Source organism: Ylistrum balloti, unplaced genomic scaffold, assembly GCF_031769215.1.
Source record: "Ylistrum balloti isolate Yb309-2 unplaced genomic scaffold, AGI_CSIRO_Ybal_v1 Utg371000, whole genome shotgun sequence".
NCBI classification, from domain to species: Eukaryota; Metazoa; Mollusca; class Bivalvia; order Pectinida; family Pectinidae; genus Ylistrum; species Ylistrum balloti.
The window spans coordinates 1,050,577-1,075,389 of NW_026782558.1; the positions used below are offsets into that span (position 1 = coordinate 1,050,577).

The window sequence follows — 24,813 nt, forward strand, 5'->3', positions numbered from 1 at the left end:
TCTTGTGTGTTTTCTTGTATGCTAAGCTGATCAAATCAACCTTCATCCCTTTGTCCATCCATCATCCATACACTGTGCTTAAACAATTAATGTTATGACTATTTCTTTGAAGTATGATGGTTGAAGATTTACCAGACACTTTTTGAATTTAAGGATTTCTCTAAAATACAGGTAGAGGTTATTTATATTAGTTGTAAATGATGAATTTCAATCAATATATCGGTACTTTCATCTATTACTAGATACTGCCACATTGGATATTGAATGTGGAACTTAATGTCATGTTCTCTAAGTGTGAACCAGAGTAGCACCAGTTTATACTTAAAGAAAGGACAATGTGAATGTGGGACTTAATGTCATGTTCTGTAAGTGTGAACCACAGTAGCACCAGTTTATACTTAAAGAAAGGACAATCAGCAAAACTTAGACACTTATCATTTCACAATATTTTGGACACACATATTGTCTACTTTAGTCATTACTCAAAAACAAAGAAAATGTCCACATGTCAACGTAATTTCCATTCAAACTCGAAAGTGAAGGACACTGAAAATAATACCAGATGTTCCGGAAGAATAGACATCTTCTGCTTCATTGCTTGGTCTGTAGTAAGTAATGTCACGTTCCCAAGTAAGAACAAGGTAAACAACGACGGAGCCACCAGGCATACTAATGAGTATCAAACGCGTCCAACTTTGTATCGCACATGGATTTGGGATTTTGCCCTTGAATATCGAATCAACTGTGACACGTTAATATTGTCAGGCATGTTGCTATCTGTCCAACTCGCATCTCATGAATTAAAATATTTCCTAATGAGATCATTATAATGAGCATAAAACTTCCACGTAATTTCCATCAACATGCATCTCTTGAAGACCTCGAGTTACGAGATTTTCATTTGTCGACATCTTGCAAAATCGTAATATTGAGAAAAAAACCCTTTGATATCGAATCATCTGGGGAATGGAAACACCATATTTTAGGGAAGTAGGGCAATTGCTATTCAGGTATGGACAATTCATAATTGGGAGATGGTAACCTTCATCCTTGTCACAAACATGTTGGTTTCGATGTAGGAAAACATGGGCGTATCTCTGAACATTTGAAATATCATTACGGGACGATTTCTTTTGATAGGGATTATGGTATTTTACCTTAGATTAGTGTCGGTTAGGTAAGCGGCTGATGTAGAAGAGTTTCTTGTGTCCTTGATTTCCAACCCTGATGGGTATACATATGCACGATGGGCATAGCCAATAGATTTTCTATTTACAGACAAGACAAGGTCAATGACCTAGAAATAAAATCGAAAGAGAATGAAGTCTGTATGTGGCACAAAGTTCGTCTACATTTTGATATAGACGGTTGTAAAGGTAAAGTTTTACTGGTTAGCAGATATTTCACGATTACTGTTACGAAATCGTCCGATCCATACATCGGCCAATCACACAATGACCGGAACTTACAAAAACCGCGAAATCAAAAGAACCAATAAAATTGGACATTAGACTGACGTAAGACAAAATTTAACTGACCAATGACCACACGACACTATATACAAAGACAATAACGAGACTGACCACTTAAGTATACACGAGACTAATGAACAAGTTACAGTATAGCTGAATACTAATAAACAAAATTCAACAATTAGTGCCACTTCTGGGGTGAACAGTATGATAGTAGGGCTATGATTTTGTATTGATACTACTGAAAATGGTAGTAAGAGCCTTGATAAAGGTTCAGTTCAACAACTAGACGAGTCAGCAATAACATGATGTTTATATGGATCTTTGTCGATTTTAGAAGTCCAACATAAAAGAGGGAGGTCCATATCCTTATCATTTATTGGTAATCTGAATTATTATAGTACATAAGCATGATTAGCTGGTATTTCTTCTCAGGAAAGACTGGATAACATAACAAGCCTAGTTCTATTTGTATACAGAAAACGTAATGTCTGCTGACAAGGATCAAGTTTTGGAACAACTTGGAAATCGTGATGATTGAGTTAACATCATCATAAAGGAATATAGACTTATTTCGTTTTGATTTCGATCTACTAATACTACATAAGAATTACAGAAGGAGTGAATTTTATCAACCCTGAAAGTAAAGCCACTATGCTCTCGTTTCATCCACTCTTTAGCATACTTTCCTACGGAATCCATATTTGGAAATTCACATTTCAATTAATGGACATGTTGCTCAACGATTCGGATAATGCTAAATTCGCCAGGTGCTATGTTCTCAGCTGGACAATATAGATATAAAGGGGTGGAAACTGTAGATGACCGACGGACTGCTCTTTCGACGTGTTGAAAGGTTTTTGGTGCAATATGCTTGGAATTTCTGTCGGACATGACGGTATGGCTGGATACTCCATATCTGACAAATCCTGGTGTGAAATATTATTGATGAATAACACAACTGCACTATTTGTATGAATTATCTCTCAAGGGAATGCGGACCTTAAAGCCTGACCTCTGACTGTGTATCTGCACCTGTGATAAGAAGGGATGTCATGGCCTTGTTGGTACTTGTTGTAGTAGATAACTACACACCCTAATCTAGAGCGATAAAATCCCGTCACATGCATTAACATAGTCCTATAATCCACTCAATATATTTCAATATGGCGACACACAATTCAACAAAAATTTTTCTCGTGTGTCTTGTATTAACTGTTTTTTACCCTGGATGTAGTATAGCATGTTTGCCAGGAACGGACATTTTAAAATGTGTTCATCTTTTCGAAGGCCTAACGTTTCTGCAGTATCTAAATACCACCGGGCTTTTTAAAACGCTCTTTTATACAAAGGGTAAGTACACGATTACTATGCATTTGATCAGTTGAAAAATAATCTGTCAGTTTAAACATATTTATTGCCAAAAGATGGACAAGGTTTAAACATAAGTTATTGCGACTTATCAACGCCTTCTCCCAATATATTTTAAATGACATACAAATACCGACGTTTTACATCAAAATCATGACCAACATGAAGGAAACATTGAAACACTTTTACGGTTTGTATCGTGTGGTGATTATAAACTTATTTGACATAAACTATGAAAATTAATCAAAGAAAAATAAATAAACATGTATGAGGGTATCATTAAATCATTTTAAATTTATACTTGAAATTAGACCACTGGTAAGATTTGCTCGAGATTTACATGAAATATCGATATAACTTGACATTAGGGTCAATGCCTGGACAGAACGCAAACCCACAAAAAACATGGGTTTGAACCTTACCCTGGTGGCGCGTGTCAACACATATCATCTCATGAATACACATAATACGTTTTAGTATATAATATAATAATGTAATATAGAAAAATACGGGGAAGCAAAACGAGACTATCATAAAACAAAGAGTACCGAGATGGACAGGCTCGGAAAGCAAAGTTTACGACGGACAGGCGGACATTATCTATTTAGAACAACATTATATACATTTTTACTATGAAAGAATATATATTCTTTTTGTTGTGTTATAATATTATTGTTGCTTGGTAGTTATTCTTTATGCGCCACCTCATGCACTTCATATCATGATAGTAATGCATTATTCTGTATAAATCAACCTTCTATTTTATTGTCTCGAAGTACACTTCGATATTTGTTCGTTATCTCGAATAGAAAATACCATTCCTTGAACATTGGACAAATCGGTAAGATTAATGGAAGCCTACATGAGGCAAGCAAGCTGGAATGAATATCAGTCAACATTTAATACATTACCTATCACCGTTATCAGGGGGATAGATCAATTTTATTTTTCTTCAGGCAGCAAAATATACATAACACAACAACGTAACATTATTGCTGTCTTCTTTTTACTCGACGAAAACTATATAAAACTTAAGTACCCCGAGCGAAAACATGATAATTTTAACCGTGTCGTTAATTCTATTACAGACGCAACGATATTTCTACCCAGTAATGGCGCGTTTCGGAAACTGCAACCGGATGTGACGTCAGATAACAACACCATGAGGGAGATTCTCCTCTACCACATACTACCTAAATCCGTCAATATTTCGACACTGACCAACGAACAATTATTGTTGTCAAGTACCCCTGCTGGTCAGTCAGTCCGATTCAACAACTATTCAAACGTAAGTCTATCACCAATGTTCAATGTAATGCTTTTACTTACCGAATGCTTTTATGTTACTTAAAATGATTTACTTACATCGCGATCCATTAAAAATCGTGCTTGCTTTAAACTTACAACATCATTATTTGTCACATATTTAGCCATGTTTTCTTAATCAGTGCTACATGAATGGGATATGCGGATCATAGATGAAAACTAGACACACATAAGTACAAGTTTATGTACATATCATATATAAAGCCATATACCGAGAGGTCAATAGAACCTTAGTTCAAATTCAAAATGATTGATTTAGGACAAAATATGAACAAAAGAAAACCAAAAGAAAGAATAAAAGTAAAAGAGCCGTAAAACCGGGTGTTCCGGAAGGGCAAGCGTCTTCTCTTTCATTTACGATACAGAACATGTAAATCTTGGTTAATCCTAGTATTTAATGTTAAACATAACGGAACCACCAGGGTTACTTACGGGTATCAAATACTCCTAACTTCACATCACAAGGAGATCATTATGACGGCCATAAAACGTCTCAATAATGATCATTAATCTGCATCTCTCTTGAAATGCTGTGTTGTGAATTTATCTGTCAGCTATTGTACAACATCTTGATCGTGGGAATCAACCTTTGAGTATTGAATCAACTAGCAATGTTGCACTATAGAAATGGAATATGCATAAAAAGGAAATCGCATAATGCTTATTTCACAACTTGGTGGGAAACGGTATCTATTGGTTTTGTCATAGGAAATGGTCGAGGTAAGCGTCTTACCTTGCACTTGATTCTGGTAGATATATGCGATGGACACAGTTGTAGAATGTTCCAGACATTTTGAATAGAAAATATTAAAGTTGTCAGCAGAGACCCAAGTATAGCGCGTTGATTAACACCTATATTAATAGGAATTACCTTGGGTTTTTTTTTCAATTACAGGTAATAATCTTATGGAGTGAGACAATGACATTACAATGGTGTTATGTTGTAACATCAACACCTGTAGCCTTTCCTTGCTTGATTTCAGAATAAAATCTGGTGTAATATTTGGAATATGATTTACTATTTTATAGAAGAAGCAACTCATTCAGTCTAGTTTGTTTAGCTCTTCTTAGTGATATTTTAAGTAAAAATCTAAATGAATGTACATGTATTTATCTAGTCCCTACAGCCAATCAACAGATGCGTACACAAAACATACACATAAGTGAATAGCACTTTAAAACTCAACTTTTGAGTGTAAGATACTAAAGAGCAACGTGTAGTTCCTTCTAGGACTTGTCACTTTTTGTTTTCCACATGCAACACATTTAACTTTCATATTGAAATCTTATATCAAACCCATATTCGATAAACATGAACAAACGGTAGAAATTTACACGGTGACTTTTGAAAAAGTACCTTGAAAATTTAGACCAGTAGCTAAGTGACAGGAAAAAATGGAATGTACTGACAGAAAAAGGGATTGTTCACTCATTTAAAAAAGGTTGTTTCGATACCAGACAATGCATATTTTCTCCGGGTAGTCTGGTTTGTCCCTTCGAGAGGACACCTTCGCACGTATGGATCCAGACCAACACTAATCTAGTTTATCAATAGAAGCATAATGCATAAGCATAAGCAGAATTCTTACATAACAGATCCGCCTCGGAATAGCCTTGGAAGAGAAATTCTGCTTGTCCTGTTTGAACGGCAAAACTGTTATATAGAAGACCCGCTCCTTTGTTTGATACAGATAAAACTGTTATATATAGACCTGCTCCTTTGTTGACCCGTTCCTTTGTTTGATACAGACGAAAATGTTATATAGAAGACCTGCTCCTTTGTTTGATACAGATAAAATTGAGACAAAGTAGTCCATGTCTGTCATCGTGATCAGCAATATCTGTCAGAGCAAGGATCTTGATAGGTTCGGGGGAAAACCCAGGTAACTGATTTTCAGCCGTAAAAGCTGAATCAGTAACCAAAATATTTTATATGTTGGTATGTTATCCTAAGTAGGACGTAAACCTGAAATTTCAAATAACATCTTTGCAGTTAATGACAGTATCAGGGGCCGTCATCCTACGCAGTGACGAAAACGCGACAAATGGCGTCATCAACCTAGTGGACCGTGTGATGTACCCGCCCCCTACCGGCAGTCTTTACGAATATATAGCGAACACCAAGTCTTACCAAACTCTACTGCTCCTAGCGGCGAAAGCTCAAATTCTCGACACTCTTAAAGGTAATGACGTCACGTATAAATATTATCTATTACAGACGGTACTTATCCATAATAACCAATTCATGCTCACTTGTGTATCTGGTAATACTTCTTAACGCCCTTCTTTGTAGGACATAGCGCTTAACCAGCTTTCTTCTCAACTTCATTCCCTCTTGTTCCCAATTATTACAGATGGTACATACACGCTGTTTGCTCCCAATGATGATGCATTCTCCAAATTACCATCTGGTGCTATCGCTAATTTGCTGTCAGATATTCCAAAATTGAAAAGTAAGTACTTCACTTCTTCAGGTAAATAAACTGTAGAATTCCAAATCTTTCTTTTCACATCGATCTTCATAAGATACGCACAGAAAAGATGTAAATCGACATTTGCTCATTTTTCCGAAAATGAGATATTTCCATTAAATTTAGAAAAAATATCAAACGTTCTCATAAGTAATATACATCTACATCCGTTTAAAACATTTATATGATATGATTAGCTTTGTAAAACATGCAGTTCATCTAACATTCAAAAATGTTCTCGTATGCATGATGAAATATAGATGTTGATTGTATTTTTACTATTGTTGGGCCATGCACGCGAACACAATCATAATCCAAATTAAAATTCAATGAAACTAGGGCGAAATATGTGAACAAAAATTCACGGAAATTCCTGAAGATTCAGAAGATTAAGCGTCTTCTGCTTCATCGAATACACCCGTCATGTGGTCAATCCAAGTAAGTAATGTCACGTTCTCAAAAAAGAACAAGGTAAACAACAACGGAACCTACAGGCAGACAAAAGATCATCAAACATGTCCAGGAAATATAATATTTCTCAATAAGATTGCTATGACGACCGTAAAACTTCTTCATGATTTCCATTTACTTAATTCACTATATATTTGAAATATGTTGTTATCAAACGTATTATAAATTAGTTCCAGGTTGACGAATCTTTACAAACTAGTTCTAAGTGTTGTAACGAGTTTATCAAGATGACAGTGAAGTAAAATGGCTTCCTTTAAAGTCCCAACAGGCATCGCTAATTCACTTTCAGTATCATAGTTTTTGTTGTATGTATAATCCAAAGTGGCTATTTCAGAGGTGTTGGAAAATCACATAGTATTGTCCACTATGTACAGCGCAGGACTTGGAGTAATCGGGACAGGAAAGACGTTAAGTGGAGGAAACTTTACCGCGAGTATGTATTAACGACCTTTATACAATGTTTTCAGGCTGCTGAACAACGATCAGTTGTTTCCAAAACGTCTTGACCTGAATTGTCTCCCCTTTATTTTTTCTGTTTCCATGTGTTGTATGATTTTATGTTTAAAACCAAACTTAATACCTGAACAAAATTAATGTTTGGAAAAAAAGTTTATAAAAGTAATTTAGAGATAAACGACATAGACAACGATAGACACTATAACATGGTTCTCTTGGCGATTCACCAGAATTTAGATGATTTCCACTAATTTGTATTAAAGTGTAGCTAAACTGAATTTTTAAATTTCTCATAACAGATATAAATTTCTCTAAAAATTTGTCTAAAAAAAAAAAATGATAAAATTTTCTTACAGCCCATATATATTACCGTATTCTTGCATTTCATATTTTGAATACACCTAATATGGAACTAAATGACGACTATTCTTTGGTGGATATGATCAAGAAATTCAATAATCTATTCAGGGACTCATTTTTGAGTGTTTCCATGCAAATCTTTCTTTTATTCCTATTTTGTAATCGTTTTATTTAATCTAGGTTTGAATTAAAATTTTACCAACATATCGTCAGTTGTTATTCTGTAGACAGTCAGTCGTAAAAGATCGATTTACCTAAAACGAGGCCTCAGTGATATTCTAATCAGTCTTCGCTCATCCTTTGTTGTAGATACAAAGTCAGTTATATTCAAATCTCGTCTTCTCTCATCCTTTGTTGTAGATACAAAGTCAGTTATATTCAAATCTCGTCTTCTCTCATCCTTTGTTGTAGATACAAAGTCAGTTATATTCTAATACAGTCTTCTCTCATCCTTTGTTGTAGATACAAAGTCAGTTATATTCAAATCTCGTCTTCTCTCATCCTTTGTTGTAGATACAAAGTCAGTGATATTCTAATCAGTCTTCGCTCATCCTTTGTTGTAGATACAAAGTCAGTGAAATTCAAATCTCGTCTTCTCTCATCCTTTGTTGTAGATACAAAGTCAGTGATATTCTAATACAGTCTTCTCTCATCCTTTGTTGTAGATACAAAGTCAGTTATATTCTAATACAGTCTTCTCTCATCCTTTGTTGTAGATACAAAGTCAGTGATATTCTAATCTAGACTTCTCTCATCCTTTGTTGTAGATACAAAGTCAGTGAAATTCGGCAGTGTCAATGCCACTATGGTATCTGCCGATAGATCTGCAACAAATGGGGTCCTTCATGAGATCGACTCAGTCTTAATGTGACGTAGATAACAGCTGACGTCATGCTTGATGACGTATTACTGGGATGTGTGTTTGGTCAGCTAAAATATAACATATTTTTTAAAGATGGTAATGAAATCTATCTGTTGGAGATAGAATACTGGAAAGTGTATTTTTGATGTATAGCATTTGAGATAGATTGAGGTCAATGTGTCGAAATTATATATATGTCACTTTTATTGCATGTGATCAATCCTATATCAATGAGCGATAATAATGTTTTGCATATTGGCTTTGACAAAGCCTTGCTAAATAAGTGTACGTTATACATGTATTATGCTTTGTGGTAATTTTGTCATAATATAGACTAATCAGTTGTGACAACAAATGATGAAAATTAGATGATGTCACTCAGTTTCACTTAGAATATGTTACGTCACGCTCATATTCGGGTCCATAGATATAGAAAAAATGATGTGTTGAATGACACCAAAAGTATTATTTTTTCAGTTTGCAACGAAGCCATAATTTTGAAATAAAAATGATGGGGGAAAAATGCGAAGTTGCTCATCTTTTATGAAAGGTCTCAAAACTCCTTACTTGTGTATCTTTTTCATTAATGTTTGCTAGAGAAGCTTGCTAAAACATGAGCACATATATAAACTTTAGCCATATTAGTATCATACGAAATGGGAGAAAGTAACATTCTTTAGTGTAGTTTTGTTTCGAAGTGCAAATAAGTGCGATATTGCGTTTTTTTATATACTGGTGTAATTCATGAGAAAAAAGTATTACTGTTCTGGATATATGCCGTATCATGAAATCTTGTTCATTAACATATCAATAAATAGCCACTTCAATTAATTAATTGTTAATTATAGGTTATTGTTAAACATAGGCTATAATTTATACTTGTCAAGAGTGTTCTTTCTTAAATAGTCATTATTGAGCATTGTTCTGATGTCGTACGGATCATACAATGATATGATTTTATATCTGATATCTGATATACACAGACAGTAAAAATAATATTTCTTTCAATGACAAAGCAGATGTCTTGTAAAATATGTTTTCCTTGAAGCGTTTTTATTTTGGTACGCCCTGGCATCATGTGCACAAAAACATTATGAGTTTATGACACAGTTATATACATTTAGCATGAAGCAAATTAGGTTTACAAGCAACATTGCCTACTGAGGTGATGTATTGTTATACCCCACTCTCAAGTACTCTAACAATCTACATATTATTGTTGAAGAAAAGGAACCAACCTTAACAACAGCGATGGGTACCTTGTTACACCAAGAACGTACTTAAATAGTTTTCTTATTGATAATGTATTTTGCGTGAGTTTCATGCCATTTTTTTTATATAAATGACATAAATTACCACAGAATCAGTACTTTTATCTTAAGTAAAATGAAATAAACTTATTTTTCATGATTTCGATATTCATTTAATACCGTTTCAGTTATACAAATTAAGACAATCTGTGTGACGAAAATTAGCTACCGATGACTGAGATAAACATTGCCAAGGACAACCTGTGTGATATAACGGAAGATGGAGAAGAAAGACCATATGAATCCAGTTTTTTTATAGAATCAATAGAGATGAGGGGTGTTCAGCTGCCTTTCAGCTTAGTTGTTGAACAATTTCAGTGCGGAAATAATTCGTTATTTCTACCCTTTTAGGACTGCTTGGTCACCTGAGGTAGATTTGGTTGGATGCAACACCTGTACTCATGTACTAGCAGCATTTTGGGGTAATTGATATAATTCAAGAGTTATTCCCCTTAATAACACTAAATAGAACATACATATATACTAAAAAAAAAACTATGTATTCCGAGTGGTTAATTTATAAATTGAAATCTAAAATAATATATTACATTTTATACTAGATCTGTTTCTTTAATGCATTATCTTCATAATGACAATCGGTCGATCATCATTGAAATCTATAGCTTCAGAAAGGAAAGGGGCTTCAAATTTAGGTTCTTAAACTCAATACTGTTACATTTGTTCAATATGTACATCACATCTACGGCGCATGGAACCGATCAAAAAAGGCAGAAATGCATGAGAAATATTCTGGCATATGCTTGACAAAGTACAACGTAATGTGTTCAACCTCGCAGGAGGGTTTGGTTCCTGAAGCAGACGCCGCTCCAATACGTTACAAAATGCTCGATTAGAGACAAGTCTGGTGACAAAATAGGCGAAGGTAGCACAGTAACGTTGTGCAGCTTTAGATTAGCCCCAACATCACATGATATAAGAGGACTTTTGTCCTGTTGCAAAATAATGTTATACTGGCCTACGGATAAATAGAAGAACGTGATGACGTATGATTTCGTCAAGGCAGCGCACACCTGTTAAGTAATCTTCTACTATAACATAAGGGGTCCTTCCATCCGTTGTACTACTACCAAACCAACGACGCTGAGTTACATAAAAGTCACTGGTTCGTTCTTTAGGCCGATACACCTGAATACGACTTTCCCTGTTAGCATGTGAATGGCATATTAGACCAGTCTCTTTTGATAAATAGCTGATGTCTCCTGCACCATACTAAGACGTTAAAGCAAAACTGAGCAGAGAGCGGGACGTCAAAGGAGGATTTTTGTCTATGGCCATCTGTTTCGAACAGGTCTGGAACTAATCCGTCTAAATCCTGGAATGTTTCTAGTTGTCAAAGAAGGGCAACTTATTACGCAAACGCGACGTCGTTATATACATATCTTCCGATGTGACGTCCTGTTCATGGTCAGTTATGTACCATGTTCGTCGGTTGACAACACCATAACAGAGCATTTCATCTGATAAAATGTGACTCAAAACTGTCTTGTCACATCATTCTGAGATACACAGACTTAAAGCAGACGTGGCAAGGTCATGGTTAAATTATCTCCGGTAAAACAATGATATTATGAAATAGTGCATAAAATACAACCCATAAACGAAGCGTTTATACGTTGCTAGTTTCGAAACTCACATAAAACATGCACTGACCATTGAAATGTAACTAGATCAAAATTCTTCAAATTTCACCAATCAAATAAGCTTTCCGTTCCTCAAATTATTGAAAAATACTCAGTTTATTTTTCTGATTGTTTTTAAATCTACAGAATTTCTTTATTTTTTTCAGTTAGCACAGTGTATATCTAAAGGGCCGGTTTCCAAAACGGCCCCTTCTCTGATTCAAATTTCCTGTTGGTGGTGCATTGCCCATGCCGTTGTGGTCACATATCTATAAAGTATAAAGATTTAGGTCACTTGGTTTGTTTTTTATGGCTCCTCAAAGTTGTACCTTTCAGAAGCTGTCTAAGTGTTGATAAAATGTGCATGTTATGTAAAATATTAATGAAAATCTAATCAAATGATAGTAAAGAATACATTCATGGCATGATTGTGACAAAAAATCATGTTTCCATCGCGCCATTTGGCTGTTTTATGGAAGAAACAATCTCAAAAATGCCATTTTCGATGATAACATTTTAGACACAAAATCTGTGTTTTTTTAGAGAATACACCCTTTTTTGGGCGTTGGTTGCAAACCAATTTTTATCCTATTAGATAGTACGTAATATGCTATTGATGAGAGGAAAAAATCATCAAAATGTAAGTGGTGAAACATTTTCAAATGTTGGGTTGAATTAGCCTATGGTTGAATTGCCGATTTTCGACTTTCTTTAGATAATTAACAAAAAAAACGAGAGTATTTGCTCGTTATGTTGAGAATATGTACATAGATATGAAAAAAAGTGAGAGAAACACTTTTTCATAAAAAAATCCAAGATGGCTACTTCACAAGTCCCCGTGGTTGAAGACATTGGCTGACAAATAGACAGAACAACAAACAAAACGTGTTCCTTATGATTTTGGTTGGTTTTCGCATTTACGGGAGTGTTCATAGCTACTGGCGATTGTATAATACCTATATTTATAAGTTTGGTTAGTCACATGGTAACGGGGATCTTTCATATCGAGCCCCAAACATACTTTCGACATATGCACTCCGTTGCCGCATGGAAAACTATTTCAAGTTTTGTCGGAATTTCTTTACCTGTGGTTGTAATGGTCGAGGGTTTTCCACCGCCCTGTAATACCCAAGGGAGTACAAGATACTGGAAATGTGCGCACACATTCCCATCGTTCTCTCTGGGCACTGGCAGTAGTACTGGGGGCGGGTGAAACGGTGAACCGTATCCAAACGTTATATTTCGTTTGGCTTTTGTGTCGAGAATGTATTTGACATCGGAGAAGGTCTGGGGAGTGCTGGTTAAGCCACACCGCATAGTCTCCGTCATCACGTAAATGTTCGGTGATGTAACCAGGAGCCAGAGATATCTGATACGTTCCACACGTAATGGTTCTCAAGTAATCAAGATCGAGACGGGGAAACAGTACGGAAGATGCATTCATCTTGACAAACTCGGACCTTGCCCGTCTAGATAGAGCCGGATCTATCTTGACTCTCTGATCTAAACCATTCGGTGTTGTCAAACGGTCCTTCAATAGCCATTAGCCTATCTTTGGCATCTCAGAGATCTCTGGTAGATCGGTCCTCTAATACTATTCAGACAGGCTGTGACGGTTCGAAGCAAAGCCTCAATGACATTGATAAAGCTGTTAGACACCAGTTGCGTTCGGAAAAACGTCCAGTGTTTCAGACGACCATGATAGGATTCCAAAATCCACCTCCATTTGGTGATAGTTCTGTCAAGATTTACTTGGACGTCAGTCAGAATGTTGACTTTGACCGGGTTTCAGGTATGACGGCATGCTAGCATTGGGGCCAGAGGCTTCGAGAACTGGTAGGACATCTCTAAAACCTCGGTCAACGACAACGTTGTCGTCTGGTTGTAGCCAAGTAACTAGCTTGTCCATGACTTTTTTTGTAATTGTAGCATCATTTTCGCTGCCAGTGAATGGTCCTACGGTGTCCAGAATGTAGCCATCTGGTAAGGCGATGCTCATGAATTTGACATAGTTTCTCTTCTTCTGGCCACAGTAGGACATTCTCTGGAGCTTGTGGTCGGATTTTTTCTGGATATAAATATAGGTGCCATCTAATAAGGCAGTGGCTTTATCTCCAAAAAATGCTTCTGAAAAGACAGTATTGTGCCCGAGCAATTGTTCTCTTGTCAAGTGATCCGGACCTAGAAATTGTGGGACTATCGATGTGTCTAATGCCTGTACTATGGAGTGGAAAGTTTTGGACACACTTGACTTGGAAATTCCAAAAAGAGAAGAACACTGACTCCAGGAAATGTCGGTTTTCAGTTTTACCCAGAACAGTAATAGAGCATCGTGTGTAGTCTTGGTATATATACCAGATGAAAGATATGGGGAAAAGTGCGAGTGGATTTCGAGGAACTGATCTTTGGACCAACCTGTCCAGGCCATGCATGGCGAGTCATCAAGAGAAGAAAAGCTTATTATAAACGCAGACTGGTTCTGTGAAAGGACGTGCGACACCTCTAGGAGGTCATTAATGATTTCGGACGATTTTGATGGTAACTGAGATTCCAAGGAACCTCTACCATCAAGGACAACCTCTGTAGACGGATCTAAGTCGTTACCAATAAGGTGAATGGGGCAGACGCAGGATGAGGTGGGACACCACAGTTTGTGTGAATAGATCAGGTGATGCCTTGCACGTTTTGGTAAGACTGATGATTTTGTTCCATATTTTGGAAAGGTAACAAAACAGAGACAGCATTTTTTGTGTGAAGATGATCCATTCAAAAGATCATGAAGGGTCAGCAACGGCAGGATATGGGACGGGGAGTCGTCTTCTTCCTCTATTTCCTGGTTCTGCTCGGGTTCAGGTTCAGGCTGATTTTTGTTCCGAAGATACTTCATGTAGCACTTATGGCAAATAAATGCTTGCTCCTTTGCTGACATCAATCCTTGTTGCACCACCGTATCTAGGAGCCATTTATATTGTGGACTATTTACATTGTGTGCACTTCTGTTCTTATTGCCACTACGTTTCTTGAAGTATACTTGACACTCTTCTCCAACACATTTACCCTCCATCTTGAAACAATAACGATTGGTTTATGAAGCGTCGATGAAGTAACAAAATAGCAAGCCACCGATGATTGCTGTAAACAGCTAATACTTAGTAGTTTGGTACAATTATGCGAAAATGTTTGATAAATAACGAACAACTAATTACACAAAATAACAAGACAATATAATAAATCACATTCAATACCTCCAAGAAGCGCAGAACTAATTGATTACTTTGAACAAAATAAAGTATTTCATATGGATAATCTGTCTATTCGATGTGGCGTGGTTGGTAGGCACAAAGAAAGTGAGACAAGTCAGGGTCCCAACCCTGACAGAGCCACAACGCTTTGGAGATGGGACAATAAAACAAGGAAATTGAGACGAGAATAGCTAGCGTCGAGTGAATGATTTCGTAAACGTATAGACAAAGACAAGAAGATACGGATAAATGTACAAGGCCACACGATCAGAAAATTCAGAAGAGGACAGCTTGAGATAGAACGGTATTCATGTATCAGGGTGTCCTCAGTGTAAATCTTTATATCGATACTATTTATTTAGTCGTTACACATCATAAAACTGTCATGAAAATATCCGCTCTGATATTCAATATAAAAGTTTGTATATAATAAGCTATATAATAGGGTTTCAGACAAGGTTGTTACTCATTTCTCCTTTTCTTTCAATTTACAACCACATTCAGGCGGCGATATGAGAACGTTCCACCACATGGAATTAGCTGATTTTTGGTACACATATGAAACAAGTAAAGCTCTATCCGATTTTTTGATGGAAATTTGCATCCAAAACTATATAACGGGAGAAAATTGCAAATTTATGGCATTTTTCTTCATAATTGTGTCTCTGCAAGTGCATTTTCATCCGAGAATATTTTTTTTTATGTTTTATGAATAAACACGATGTTTTGGAAATATTTATCAAAAGAAATTTATACTATGTTGCTAATTACAATTTTGAGATAACCTTTTATTTACGAACTTATGTCTTTGATGCTGAAATTGACAACTTTATAAAAATACATTTTCACTGAAATTATGAAATCTGGGTGTCGGAAAGGTGTAAAATTATTTTTCTGAAAAGAAAAAAACAGTAGTTGAGCTAGATAAGAAATTATACGGGGGCAGGCTCCTATGGAGAATTAATATTACTGGAAACAGGCCCTTTGAAATAAATGCTTTATTAAAGTTTCCGTAGTGAAAAAATCTATTCTTTGATGCAAAAATGAAATCTAGTCTATTAACATTTTTGAAAGAGATGTCAAGAGATCGAAATGATAATTGAAACATGACATGTATTCGAGTTTTTTAATAGTAGCTACGATGTCCAATATTTTCAAGATTGTATTGAAATACATAGCATAAGTTCATGTTCCCTTCCCGTTATTGTGTCATGTGGTTTTGTCACGTGATGTACCAACATGTTAGTAACCACGCCCTTCACTTCTGACACATGGCTTGTAGTAATGATGGTAGGTCTTTATACATTTGCCGTAAGGGTCATGACTGTTCTTACTGCACAAAACATACTTATTAAAGCATGTCGCCCTTGTCTGGTATTCTGATCCACTTTCAAACGGCCTTTGTGGACAAGCACACATATTCTATAATAAGAAAGAAAAGTAAAACTGCCTAATACAGTTTAGAAAAGTTTCGGGTTGGACATTTACATATACTTTTCTGAGATGATAAAGACAAACAATTAAGTCAAAATAGTTAAAAATATTCAATTAAGAACGCACCAGATATTAGAATAGGAAAATGGTTCGCATCCACATGTAATCAAATAAAAAATAATTAGATTTCAGAAGTACAATTAAAATTTGCTTAAATTTTGTAAATGATCAAGCCGATAAAATAATCAGAATACAAAGGATGCCATTACTTTCATGGAAAAGAAAAGAAAAACATTGAAGTACTTATGCTTGGAATTAGTATATTAATTCTCAGCAAATGATTGAATAAACATTTGATATGCCTGACGCAATGCTGCGACCAAATTGCATTGTCACCTTTTGCTTTTGCACAAAAGTCATTTGTTTTTTTCTTTCTTTTCGTTTTAAATTTGACGTGTTTATTTACATCTCTTACTTCACTTTGTTCAGAATTTGGATTTTAACTTATACTCAATTCCTTACTTCCTGTGTATAAATCTAGATACTAGAATGACAACCGGTTTTGTTGTCACAGGATCTCTATTAACAGTCTATTATAACTATTTAATGAATTAACTGTTTGCAATTAACAATCACCATAGCTATATCTCCTGAATATGAAGGATGAACAGACATGATAGTGTAATTGCAACTTTCAGATTCTTGATTAAATACTTGGTTTGTTATTGCTACGTTTCCTGATTATGCCTACATGTACTCACAGCACATTTGCAGTCATAGCCTCTATCAAAAGCACTTCTTTGTGTACATGGAAACTCCTTGGTTAACACGGCGAAATCACATGCCTGCATATTCAATGAAAACCCGCCAAAACCGTAGGGGTTTCCATTTGCTGTTAAGAAAAAGAAATAATAAAGTATGTATTGAAAAGTCTTGTAATTATTTCATGTTTGTAATTTATTAAATAAATAACATATATATATATATATATATATATATATATCACACACAAAAATACATACATATATATATATATATATATATATATATATATATATATATATATATATATGTATATGTATCTTTGTGTGTGAAGATATTATAGTTTTATTGTAAGGACAAGTATATATCCCAACCTATCCCTTCTCAAGATGAAAATGATCAAAGATTTTATGTTATTTCGGACATAGATGGTTGATTTTCCATATACATATATAAATGGTAAAAAGAGTATTGTAAAACCATTTAAAAATAAATCAGAATCCCACAATACATATTATATTATATTAGTATGATGATGCCTTTTATTTCAATTCGGCAACAGAGTTGTTCCCTATTGTTACAAATACAAATATTCATACTTTTTCGATACCAGGTCTTGCAGAGACTTACCAAGTATCAAGTACGGTTTCTTTTGCTGAAAGTATGTGGAGCAGTCGGTGTTAATTTGAATTTTTCCTTTCATTTTGACCATAAATGGAAGGCTATTCTACAATAAAATAGCAACAATTAAAGGAAAATCTCTAATTAAACATTGAATAATAGAGAGTATTTATTTCATAATTAGTAAAATTGTTTCGGACGAATGCAAAACAAACGTAAATATTGTGGACTTGATCGACGTTTGCAAAACCTGTCACGACACAAATTATGCATGGTGAACACTTATCCTATTACGTAGGATAAAGTATTGAAGAAAATGGCCGGGACAAACAGCTGTGGGTAAATAGTCAAGATCACCAATTTTAAACTAGCGACAGTAGATAAAACTTTCATAAGTAATTAACACATATGTGATTAGCATATCATTTGTATCTTTTAGATCATTCAGACCCGTTTCTAAATACTTCTCTTTTGTGTAAGAGATAATTCATTATCAAACGTTATTCTCACGAACCTATACTTACTTTATAATCCTTGAGAACTGTTGCCAGGAATGTGTTGCCACTTTGGTGTTCGGCCTTTATCTTTAAAGCTGCAAATTAATATACTCGTGAAATGTTATATCGTTAACCTTCGCGATAAATCATAATTGTTCAAAAGTTATTCTGTTTGTGATATCTGTTTGATATCGATTCTGTTGTTTCTACATAAAAAAAAAAATCTCAAAAAACACACAGGAATCAATATATCTGTCAACCAGAGGTATGATTTCATATCTACTTCATTTTAACCAGATTATGCGAAAAAAAAACTAAAACATGTAAGTGGTACAGGAAATCTTCGTACTGACCTACAATATTAATACCATTATGTGAAAGAAACCAATTTATATTTGTTTAAATATACCTTTTCTTCAGATTAGACGTTATCTTTGTTATCACTTAACTCTTAAACTACAAATCATATGTATTGCACACACCGTCACCCATTCAATGTTCGCAGTGTTTCAAATGACATAATCGATTCTCGATCCTCCATGTTATCTTAAGTAAATTCTAAAATCGCTGTTTCATATCTTTCTTGTAAAGCGTCCAAGCGAATTCTTGTTGATATATGCATGGATCACATTAATACTTGCACCATCAAAAGTCGTTTTCAAGTCGCACGGAAATGGAGTGAGTGTAGTAAACTAATATCGGAAACAATATGTTTAACCTCTAACCTAATGTCAAGAAATGATGATGATGATGATGATGATGATGATGATGATGATGATGATGATGATGATGAAGAAAATGTAGTAGTAGTTGTTGTTGACGGAAGTAATGAGAGTATCAATATACAATGGAATGTCACGGTTGGCGGGGGCTGACGCGTGTCTTACTGGAACACTTAATTGAATCAATAAGAACATTTTTGTTAACAATTTCATTTTAGTCCTCTATAATGTAACTTTTAAAATGCGTTAATACTATTCGAAGAGAAACAATTTCCTCAAGATCAAATGAAATGATCAAACATACGAATTCTTCCTATTACCTACCATATGTAGCTTTACAGTACAAGACCATCGGGTGGACTTCTTTTTTATTCCAACACTTAGGACATCCTCCATAACCAGCATATTCTCCGAAATGTGCCAGGGTCACAGGTAGGCACACCAGCAACAGGGAGACCAGCAGACGTAGAACCATGTTTATCACTGATTATATCTGTATTGAAATATTGCAACGGCGTCAGCCGTCAAAATTGCTTCTTCTGAAAATCAGCAATACATCATCACTACAACACGTAAGCGTTGTTAACAGCACAACATTGTTGAACACTCATGAATAAAAGGAAAACAACCTGGCTGCTAGCTATTTTAAATATTATATTATATTTATCATATTTATAATAGTGGGTGAGACATAAAAGATAACAAAAATATAATTTCAAAATTTTCAAAAAGAGAAAAGGAAAAAAGTCATAAGACAATTTAAAACGTTCGACAGAAAATATACGAATAATAAAATTAAAAGTCAGAATGAACAATTCACCCAGTCTATCATTTTGAAGAGGTAATACTTACTCTATTGTACGACAGGCGAAGTGAAGAAATATGTTGTTATAAAGACTTTCGAATTACCCAACACAGCGACAGCTGTCATAGGGCTAAATGGGAGACTGTCTAATTCCTGACTTTATGTGTAAAAATTGGATCACTGGAACATGTAAATACGCATGACAAAATGATCCGATTATCAAAGCCACTCCCCAATAGAGATGTAGCAAATTCTTATACGTTATTCACATGATTAAATAATAGTTTCCTTTCATATTGCCTTTCCCCCCTCAATATTAGATAGAAAAGTGACAATACGTAAGTAAAAAAACGTCAACATATCGCATTTTGTCTCACCGCCTTAGTTATTAATGATCAAATGTCCTTCTTCCACGATAAAATAAACGCTTATTCATTTATGACGCACTGCTGTGATTAGATTCCACAGGTGTTCGTTATCGTTAATGAAATGCTATGCACATACTGCCTAGTGGACCATTAACTCTAACAACAAGTAACGTGATATACAGTATGTATTTTGCATCTGTTTCATTACTGTACGCATTTGTATGTAATGTGTATTGTGTTATAAAGCAGACGATTATATATATACATAAAACAAAACAAGAACATACCAACATGTCAACATAACAATAATCCAAACTCAAATTCAATGAAACTAGGGCATGGTTGAATAAAGGAAAGATTTACACGGAGACGAAGCTAATATGACGTGTTCCGGGAGAGTAAGCTTCTTCTGCTTCAGGGACGACATCCGCTATGTATTTCTTAGACAATCCAAGTAAGTAATGACTCAATGAGATCACTACGACAACCTTTAAACAAGTAAATATTGTAAGTAGGGGATGCAGGGTTTCCACTATCTAGAGAGGGAAAATTAATAATAAGGAAATTAACATACAGATCAGTGGAATGCTGTCCATGTAGGTTTCTTTGTAGGGAAAATCGAGATAAGTGCTTGATGTAGAAAAGTCCTTCGTGTACTCGATTTCCATCTCTAGTGGATATATAAGATGAAAGTGGTCAATAATATCCTGTTATCTAAAAACAAGACGTCATCAATATATCTGAAAGTGAATGAAACGGCTTTGGTAAGCTCTGCATTTGGTCCTGCCTCGTGTAAAAAACAAAAATAAAACAGTCAACCAAAGGCACCTTAAATTTCCATAGGTCTGCTAATAACCTGTTTGAGGCGTTCCGTCCTTGATGCTCATTAGTATGCTGTTGGTTCCATTGATGTTAACCCCATTCTCATCTTCTCATCTTGGAACGTGACATTACATAACTGAACCAAGATTTACATGACAGATATCGTAGATGAAGCATACGACGCTTATCCTTCCGAATCGTCTGGTCTTTTTATCTTTGCATTGCTTTAAGGTTGAATTAAGATTCTTTTTACACGTTAGTGTTAGAAGTTAGAAAGTTAGAAAGACACAGAAGATAGATCTGTCCATGTTCAAAATTCGTTTATAATGATGTCACTTAATTTGTAACACATTGCTACTATTCATATATATTATATCTGTCAAGTTAATGTTTGATTCTTCGGATAACTTTTACGTTTACTTAAGGTAAGGAAAATATCGTTCAGCCAGCAAATCGCCATTTACCTTATTCGCCTCAATGATCCCTTACTATTTAGGAACATTATCAAGAAATGAAGTAGAAATATTGACAACAAACTGCTTCAGAAGTAGCGCATTGATTTGTTTAACAAATGCTATCAAGGACCAGCTGATGTTCATTCACCATATATAATAGGGATATGATGAGGTATAAAAATTCTTGACAATACAAGGAAAGTCACAAACTAGTACCTGACTACCAATATGAAGCATTATATAATTTATGTATGTATGCATACGTATTTACATTTAAAGTTTTATTCATGGGAATTCGCCAAACAGAAAATAAATATACAAAAGTTTATGAATAATGTGTTTTGCTATATACACGATACCCTAATCATTGAATGGTTTAACGAGTTGGACGTAGGCCATAAAAACAATGTTGAGTCATGAGAATGAACGTATTAGGTACTCACAATAAATATATCCCACTTCTAAAAGTCAAATCCTGACTCAAATTTGAACACAAGCATTTACTTACATAATTTGAATATCGGGTATATTTTTTAAAAGTAAATCTTTTGAGCAATGTCAGTAATGTTTGGTTTGCATGAATATGTTTTAGAATTCCCGCAAATATTTTGCGTGTTTATTTCAATGTTATTCCAGGAGAAAAAAGACTTTCGTGCAATTATCTATGTATATGATTAGTTTATATATAGAAAGCCCAGGTCAACGTTGGTCGTACATGATGGTTCGGCTAGTTATTAGTGCTTTCTATCGTTTAAAATAGAAAAGGAAATATCAATTTGTTTTAATATTTTTGTCTCAACAAAATGGAAAATAGCACGACTATTTCCTTTCTAGTGTTATTTAGGAAGTATTTTCGAGCAGGTGGCCACTGTTATCCCTGTTTCAGCAATATTCATCCAACAATTATTACTCATCCAACAAAAACAGTTTTGGTTAAGAAAAAAATAGACAAATGAAAAAAATCCGTTCGCATATTTTAAATTGAACCTTTTATTTTAGTGATAGTCATAATGCACAATTTTTAGAAAAGGTAAAATAGAGTTTTGGTCGGACCTAGGTAAGTAGGTAAACTGTTATTAACAACAACAATTGTACATTTAGAGGAATAAATTTGGATAGAAAAAAGGGAAATTTGGAAAGAATAAAATCACAGTATATTAAACAGGAAAACATTTAACATACTTTATTTTGATGTTGAAAATACGGGGATTACTAGCACTAGATAAACATCAAAGATATGTCAGCATAAAATAAGATACCGAATATTTTTAAGAAAACGATTTTACAGAAATCTATCCGATTTTTATTATTAATCGTTGTATAGCATCTGAAAGTCTCTTTTTCATTTGTATAAAAGCATTTGTTTGATAATTAGCAAAAGATAACCAACATGTTAATTAAAACGTTTGTCTGATAAAAAACAAGCAACACTCAAATTTTGTTTAAATCTTTGATAAAAACTAACGACAATAGAATTTTATATTGCAAACTTTATGTGATAATACAACAGCAACAGTAAACATTGTAATAAAACCTTTATCTGATAATACACCAACAACAGTCAACATTGTAATAAAACATTTATCTCATAATACACCAACAACAGTCAACATTGTAATAAAATATTTATCTCATAATACACCAACAACAGTCAACATTGTAATAAAACATTTATCTGATAATACACCAGCAACGGTCAACATTGTTATAAAACATTTATCTGATAATACACCAACAACGGTCAACATTGTAATAAAACATTTATCTCATAATACACCAATAACAGTCAACATTGTAATAAAATATTTATCTGATAATACACCAGCAACGGTCAACATTGTTATAAAACATTTATCTCATAATACACCAACAACAGTCAACATTGTAATAAAATATTTATCTGATAATACACCAGTAACGGTCAACATTGTTATAAAACATTTATCTGACAATACACCAACAACAGTCAACATTGTAATAAAACCTTTATCTGATAACACACCACAACAGTAAACATTGTAATAAAACATTTATCTGATAACACAACAACAGTCAACATTGTAATAAAACATTTATCTGATAACACACCACCAACAGTCAACATTGTAATAAAACATTTATCTGACAATACACCAACAACAGTCAACATTGTAATAAAACCTTTATCTGTTAATACACCAACAACAGTCAACATTGTAATAAAACATTTATCTGTTAATACACCAACAACAGTCAACATTTTAATAAAACCTTTATCTGATAACACACCAACAACAATAAACATTGCAATAAAATTTTTATCTGATAACACACCAGCGACACTCAAAATTTGCATTGAAATATTTTCCTGATAACAAATTGATAACAGTCTACATTTATATTAAATTCTTTTTCATATGAGAAGCTTAATTGACTAATAACAAGGCATTCAACATATCTATTAAACTGTCTGACAACAAATGAATTACATTTAACATTGATTTGAACGTTTTGCTTATATCAAACTCGAGATGCTAACATTGATATAAAAAGTTTTGATAAAAAACTTACTACAGACAACATTAATATTAAAACAGTTTACTGATGGTAAACTAATGACAATCATTATCTATATTAAACTTTTTTCTGATAACAATGTAGGAACAATTGATAACTACATTACAACCTTTTTCTATTAACAAATTAACGACAGCACACATTTATATCAAATCTTTTTCTTATACTAAACTATCGACATCCAAAATTTCCATTAAAATCTTTGGCTGATAGCTGAATAGAGACAATCCAAATTTCTGTCAAAATCTAATCATAAATGATCAAAAGTAAACAGTGACACTGAGACATTGAATGGTTGCGACACATTTACGCAGTATAAAAATACCTTTGTCTGATAACTAACTATCGACACCAATCATTTCCAATTAAACTGCTGCCTGGTAATGAACTCGGGACAGTCAACATCTCTTTCGAAATTTTTGTCCGGAAAAGAAAGTACCAAAAGTCAAAAAACGTTTATATTTACAATGTTTTGATAACAAACCAGTGAAATATTCCATGTAAGAATTGTTAACTGACGGACAAGCTCGTAATACAGAATTTTAGATAATGCAGGCCGATAAAAATTATGGTGAAGTTTTTACTCTTGTTATAGTGATCTCATTGAGAAATATTCTTTCTTTGTGTGATATAAAGCTGGATGTGTTTGATGCCCGTCAGTTTACCTGTTGGTTTTGTTCTTGCATACCCTGTTCTCATTAGAGAACGTGACATCACTAATATGGATTTATCAACATTTACATGGCGGTTGTCGTCGATGAAGCAGAAGACGCTTACCCTACCGGAACAC

At 34.3% G+C, this 24,813-nt stretch overlaps 1 protein-coding gene across 1 annotated transcript; it reads left to right on the top strand.

Moving 5' to 3' along the window:
* The first annotated feature begins 2,638 nt into the window (after positions 1–2,638).
* Positions 2,639–8,798, top strand: LOC132559953 (transforming growth factor-beta-induced protein ig-h3-like). The gene is made up of 7 exons (XM_060224588.1): positions 2,639–2,825; positions 3,932–4,135; positions 5,861–5,868; positions 6,163–6,352; positions 6,524–6,622; positions 7,446–7,544; positions 8,695–8,798. Exons 1-7 carry the CDS (start codon positions 2,639–2,641, stop codon positions 8,796–8,798), a joined length of 891 nt encoding a protein of 296 aa, XP_060080571.1.
* Positions 8,799–24,813: the final 16,015 nt, after the last annotated feature.

Bases quoted from the DNA above. Each gene is read 5' to 3' on its own strand.
- LOC132559953 (XM_060224588.1), top strand. From the start codon at position 2,639: ATGGCGACACACAATTCAACAAAAATTTTTCTCGTGTGTCTTGTATTA. The intron at 6,353-6,523 runs GTAATGACGTCA...CAATTATTACAG, and splicing joins AATTCTCGACACTCTTAAAG to ATGGTACATACACGCTGTTT. The intron at 7,545-8,694 runs GTATGTATTAAC...CCTTTGTTGTAG, and splicing joins TGGAGGAAACTTTACCGCGA to ATACAAAGTCAGTGAAATTC.